This window comes from Capsicum annuum, chromosome 8, assembly GCF_002878395.1.
Source record: "Capsicum annuum cultivar UCD-10X-F1 chromosome 8, UCD10Xv1.1, whole genome shotgun sequence".
In the NCBI taxonomy this organism is placed as follows: Eukaryota; Viridiplantae; Streptophyta; class Magnoliopsida; order Solanales; family Solanaceae; genus Capsicum; species Capsicum annuum.
Genome location: NC_061118.1, coordinates 152,789,356 through 152,796,038, shown reverse-complemented (window position 1 = coordinate 152,796,038; position 6,683 = coordinate 152,789,356). Strand labels below are relative to the sequence as shown.

The window sequence follows — 6,683 nt, the reverse complement described above, 5'->3', positions numbered from 1 at the left end:
TGATGAATTCTGATCTCTTCAGAGTAAATATATTTGTAAATTCGTTTTAAATAATCATAACACAGAATTCCAGAACTCACGTGTTTGGTCAAAACCTATGTAAATCGTGAATTTGATTAATTAGTTTTGACATAACCCAAGAATTGTGGCAAGAATTATTCCCTTCATTTCCAAATAAGTATATATTTCCAATATAATAAGTAAATAGGACCATTAAATTTCTTGATCTCATCATGTAAAAAATTCAAAAGGGTAAAAATAGAAGAAAATTTCAACATTGTTCTTAAAAATTGAATAATTAAATTAATTTAAACATTAAAAAATACCTTATCAATTCATTTATTATGAAATAAAGAAAATACTTCCTCCATTCATGAATATTTATCCACTTTTAACTTACATACTTTAAGAAACAATAAGTAAATGAGTGATTTTATTATATTAATTCTTGAATATAATAATTTTTTTATTTAAAAAAATTTAGTGAATGATGTATTGTATTTAATATTAAAAATAGGTAAAAATAAATTAAAATAGATAAATTATTATTAATTTTATAAACTAAATAAATATTATTAGACATCTCCAAATAAAAAAATAAAAAAACAAAAATGAATGAAATGGGTAATAGCTTATTATAGAGTGCTCACTTATTAAAGGAGTAATTAATATGTACAAGTGCACATGAATGCAAATTAAAGCTTTTGCCAGATCTGTTTGTACATCTTCAGTCTTTTCCATGCACCAAAATATCAATGTGATATTTATCCAAACGGTCAACACTGTCATATCTATAAATTATTAAAAATCTTACCGGCCACTACTACTACTATTTTTTTATCATCACCTTAGGAAAAAAAATAAAAAATCCTAGACCTACAATATTGCAATTGTCTTTTTCATCCCCTCCTTTCTCTTGCTTTGCTTCCTCTCTTCGCTAGGAAACACTGTTTCTTCATTATAAAATGATTTGTAAGAGAAGATTTAAGCCAAAACTTCCAAGTTACTGTACCAACATTGTGAAACTTTGACAAAAGCAGAAAGATCCATTACCAAAGTTTAAAGTCCAACCAGTGTTGAATAAAAAACAACTTTGCTTCCCAAGTGATTCCTTTCCAATTTCCAAGAAGTAAACATGTCTTAATTTTGGACTTTCAAGGTTGTTTTGGGGATCAAATATGCTAATTTCAAGTTTCTTATTGCAAGCATAGTCAATTTCCCTCTCTAATATTCATAAAATCTTGATTAGCATCTTACATTAAGCTACGTAATATTAATTTGAACTAGTCATTACTTGAGCAAAATTGATTTTCATCTTGATGTGAAGCACCAGAATTACTTGGTAATAAGTAGTAATAGCTAGAGCAAAATTCTTACAATTTGATGTCTGAAGACAAAAAGCATAGTTGTCTCTCATCACTTCAAAACAAGACCAGACCAAAACAAAGTACGCACACCTTTTTTTAAGCAATTTACATAATACTACAGCTGCCTGTATTCTCATCACTGAACATATGAGTAAAATTATCATGCACCGGAGCGCCCATAGGTGGCCCGTAGCTCACGGCAGGGTGTGGCCGGGCATACATCATCGGATGGGCACCGTACATGTCATATCCGGCAGGCCGCTGCTGGTTCATCATCATTTGTGCCATGTATTGTTGTTGTTGTTGGCTGTAAGGGTTGCCGCCCTGCCCCATTGTCATCCCTGGGTACCCGCCACCACCGGCGGGTAGTCCTTGAGCTGCCTGCATATTCCCCATATGGCCCATCGGATGACCACCCATTTGGCCCATGCTCATTGGGCCTCCACCTTTTTGGCCCATACTCATCATCCCATGAGGCCCTCCTTGTTGCATACTGTTCATCATTAGTCCTCCATCCATTTTCCCTCCCCCTCCTTTCTGAGCTGCTCCCCAATTATCATTATTTTTACCTCCAAAACTTCCATTATTGTTACCTTTACCATTTTTACCATCTGGTAAACCACCACCACCTCCATTTTTACCACCATTTTTACCCCCACCTTGATTCTGATTCCCTCCTTTGCCTTGTTTTCCTCCATTATTGTTCTTACCATCCATACCCTTCATTTGTACTGGGATTTCAACCCCACCACCCCCTTTCTTCCCATTTCCACCATTATTACCCATAGCCCCACCCTTTAAATTCATCATCATAGCATTAAGCCCATGGGACCCATGACCACCCCCACCCCCCATAGCAGGCATCATTTTAGATGGTGGATGGTCATCAAACTCGTCATCAGATTCATCATCAAACTCATCCTCATCATCAAAATCATCATCATCATCAAAATCATCATCAAAATCATCCTCAGGCAAATTAAACTTGACAGATTTTTGGTCCTTGGAATTAGGAACATTAGGCATCTTGAAATTATCCTTTGAACCCCCTTTGAGATTCTGCATCATCTGAAGAAACTTTGGCTGTTCCTTATTTCCACCTCCACCTCCACCTCCACCACCACCCTTTTGAGATTTGTTGTCTTTTCCACCTTTCATGTTCATGAACTCATTGTTCATCATATTGACATTAGAACCTCCCTTTTGTCCTCCTCCCCATAGCTGTGCATGTTTCCCTGACTTCACTAGTTTCTTTATCAGTGTTGCTGGATCGACATTTCCTGTCACTGTTACTTTGCTTTGGTCTACATCTATCTTCACTGTGTAAACTCCTGCTAACAAAAAACAAAATGTTTTAGTAAAACTGAGAAATCTAATCTAGGCACCTAAAGCATGTGAATATGCCATATTCTTGTTTACTGGCAAATTCTCTGCTAAATAACTCTAACGTAACATATAGGGAAGTACTGTGACAGGGCATCGAAGTATTAAACTAACCTTCAATTTTTTGCAGTTTCTTTTTCACCTTCTGCTTGCAGCCATCGCAGTGTATATTCACTTTAAGAACACAAGTCTGCAAGAAAAAAAGATACCATAAGGTTCAAGAAATGTCTAGCTAGCTAAGCACTTACTGGTTATGCTACAGGCCTACATACCACAAAAAAAACTCAAACAAACAAAGAACATATTAAGGTGGTTCTACATAATATATACCGTATCATACCAAGAAATCCATGAAAAAGGACATATAAAGAGAGAAAAATGAGTCTTCAGAACAATTCCAAAAAAGAAAAAAGAAAAAAACGAGAGAAACAGAGTTTAAAGCTTGTATTAGTGACAGTATGACTCTGTGAAACTAGTTACATGCTACAACTTGCACATTAACACTGACACAAAAGCAAATCCAAACAAGAAAATAATTATACCTGAGTCTTTAACATTTCATGTTTATTCATTGTGTCAGCAGATTCAGAATATCAAGAAAACGCCCTCCAAGATTTGACACCCCGCAGTGTACTTATTGTAGTAGCAGGCAGAGGGAGAGTAGTAGTTGGAAAATATGAGGATTGAATGTTTGTTAGGGAGACTTAAAAGAAAGTGGGAAAAGGAGTAGCTGAGATTTGAAGAGTAAGGAAGGAGGGGAGGAAGGCGGTTTGGTGTGTAAGAAGTACTTACTAAAATATTGTTTTGTTAAAAACAAAGGCAGTCTGGTCTTGTGAGGGTTGATGGGTTTGTGTGCTGTATATGAAGGAAAAGAAAATAGAGGGGGGTGGGGTGATGGGGTGGGGTGGGGGAGGGGGAGTTAGTGAGCTGTTACAGTAAAGAGCAATGTCGGCTTCATCTATCAAAGAAGAGAGACACAGGCCCTCATAGCTACTGTTCACGTTACAACTTGGCCCGCTCTGCTTTTTATGATTAAGCAACCGGTTGGTAGTTGGTAGAGCATATAAGAATAATGTAAAATATAATGTATTATAATATTTATATTAATTAAATTTATATTTTTTTATACAGTATTCGGTTCGAACATGAATTACATAATTTAAAAAATAAAATTTTTCTTACATAATACCCTCAATGTATATGTTGAAAAGGATGGAAAAAAATTTTGAGGGGTAATAGTGTCTTTAAGCATGGTAATTCATGCATTAGATTCATTGCATTATTAATGTCATGATTTTTGAGATATTAGTAATATACACCTCAATACACAATAGAGTATTATACATAAAGTGAAAAGATATATCAAATAAGGTATTACTAATACACATTAAACTACTGTATGCATTAATATTTCAATATTTTCTACCAAACGACCCCTAAGAGTGCACTGTTACTTCTTCCTTTTCTATTAACTCCTGTTCGTTGTGGTTAGCACGCAGTAAATTTCGAAAATTAATTTATGGATTATGATAGTAAATTATGGAGAATTTAATTTGATAAGGAGATTGCTTGGTGTGTGAGGTAAGTTTCACATTAATAGTTAAAAGAAATTGGGTATCCACATACGCCGTAGAATTTATGATGTAAGATTTTTTAGGAAAAATGATGCGATTTGATCGAAAGCAAATAATAACACATCATGTAATAATGTCTTCAGACCGATTGAGCCCAACACCCACCACTAGACTAAAGTCTTATTTAAAATATAATAACAAAATTCTTCTTAAATGCTCTTATATTTTTTATCTTGTAACTCTGAATTTACAATCTTAAAATTGAGAAAAATTATAATTAAATTCTCTTTTATCGTATTGAACTAATAATGATAATATATCTCATATATTATTCTCGACAAATAGAATTAATTGGCCATTACTCAATACTGATGATATTGTTATTTTCAGTAAATTAGGACGGTGAGATTATAGTATCGTTTGGGTTTACCATGTTTTTTTAAATGAGTTTTAGGTTTTGTTTTGCCTTTTTCTTTTTTGCAACTAGCTACTAGGTATGTGAACTAAAATACTTGGAAGATTTGACCACTGACAACGCATGTATCATAACATGGGCTTTGGACTTTGACCTGTACCTTTTGTGTTCATCAACCTTGAATTGGCTTGTTCAGTGTGTCCAACCCCTTCTCTTTCTCTTTTGAGTTGGCTACTTATTCCACTAATAAAAATATGTACACTCTTCTCTAGATCATTACTGAAAAAAAAAAAAAAAAAAAAGGTGTTCCATTAGATAACTAGGAGAAAATGATAAAGGTGATCTTTATAGTCTCTTAAATATTGTTTAAATAATTTTAGTGTATTAAATTTATCAGAAGTGAGCATTCTTGGTTCTGTCAAGTATTTACCAAATTCTTATTTTTAAAATTAATTGAAACTGTAAAGTACAGAAAATATCTGATGGGAGGTCACACTTGAAAGTACAAATTGTATGGTTTACTTTCAATCTATTACAAGAGTCTGGTGTAGATTTCTGAAGTGTAATGTCTGTTAATTTTTGTCTATAATTCGCATTTGGTGTAGTTTTTCATATTGATATGTCTGAAAAATTGACGGAAGTCTCTGTCTCTACTTAATCTTTTATTATAGCTTTGAGTAAATTTAACAATTTTAGATTCAGCGATAAAAAAAAAAAAAAATGTGCTTTTAACAAACTTAAACAACCAAAAATACAAGCTTTTTATTAGTCTCCATGCAAGTAATTTTACTTCATACAAATAATTGGTTTTTAAGTAAATTAATAATGTAAAAGTTACTATTTTTTTATTATCATTATATAAAGTTAGTTACGCTCAAATATTCATGAAACTCACTTACATGCATACAACAACTCAGCTACCACTTATTCTGATTTATGTGAAGGTCGAATTTCTTTGTTCTTTTGATTATATTATAAATGATTTTCGTTATAAATTATAGCTGATTACTACTAGTGTAATTATTTGTCTACTTGATTATTGTTCCTTTTAATTCTCCGTCCACCCAACCATAATTAAACCGATTGACTAACTTTTATACTCCTAATGCCGACCTCCTTCAATAAAAAACAATTGTGTGCACTTGTTAACTATCAAATGGCTAAAGTTAAATACCTAATATATTTTTGACTACTTTGACAAAGAAATTACATGATTTTGACACCCAACTCAATTTCATACAATTAACTCGTACATGAAAGTAATGTGTCATTGCTTGGCTTGCACTACTTGAAATGCTCCTCATATATATCATAAAATTTCATGCTTTTTTTTTTAAAAAAAATTCTTAATAAAACGTTTGAAATGATAGTTCTTGTAAAGTGTCTAATGAGTCCAATGATGCCGTTTTACTCGTGTAGCATAAGTTTCAAATAAAAAGTCTATTTGTTCCCATTGAATATAAATATAATGGTAAACCTATTAAACTATGAACGTGTTACACTTTCTTTGGTCAGCCTCAGTGTGTTGCCTTTTGACCCATATGTTACGAGTTTATTTCAATATCAACTCTCAAAATCATTATGCTGTCAATAGTGCCAATCAGGAATTGAAAGGATGGAACCATTTTCTATTAAATGCAGTGTATTATCTAATTTCATTGACATACTATAACCTAACTTAATGGGACCAGGTATAACAATATACTGGTGATCAACCGTTTAGTTTATCAAGTTAGTAACGTTGTGGTTTTTCTTTCTAACTCAAATTGCATTATTTTCAATAAACTTCTCTTTATTACAGGGGAAAATAAAGTATTCTTATTAAGTACTAAAATATCGTACGAAGGTCATGTTTCTAAATTATTAGTCTATCTATTTCAATTTATTTGTCTTATTTTTTAATTCGTTTATAAAAAATCTCTTTCTTCTTTTATAATCATCTTT

The 6,683-nt window shown here is 32.5% G+C and overlaps 1 protein-coding gene across 1 annotated transcript; it reads right to left on the bottom strand.

The window, feature by feature from the left end:
- Positions 1–1,322: 1,322 nt before the first annotated feature.
- LOC107855214 (heavy metal-associated isoprenylated plant protein 33) lies at positions 1,323–3,784 on the bottom strand. The gene is made up of 3 exons (XM_016700206.2): positions 3,293–3,784; positions 2,865–2,940; positions 1,323–2,698 (listed from the first exon to the last, which is right to left on the bottom strand). Exons 1-3 carry the CDS (start codon positions 3,320–3,322, stop codon positions 1,473–1,475), a joined length of 1,332 nt encoding a protein of 443 aa, XP_016555692.2. The 5' UTR covers positions 3,323–3,784; the 3' UTR covers positions 1,323–1,472.
- Between the last annotated feature and the right edge of the window lie 2,899 nt (positions 3,785–6,683).

Bases quoted from the DNA above. Each gene is read 5' to 3' on its own strand.
- LOC107855214 (XM_016700206.2), bottom strand. From the start codon at position 3,322: ATGAATAAACATGAAATGTTAAAGACTCAG. The intron at 2,941-3,292 runs GTATAATTATTT...TTTTTCTTGCAG, and splicing joins ATGAAATGTTAAAGACTCAG to ACTTGTGTTCTTAAAGTGAA. The intron at 2,699-2,864 runs GTTAGTTTAATA...TTTTGTTAGCAG, and splicing joins GAAACTGCAAAAAATTGAAG to GAGTTTACACAGTGAAGATA.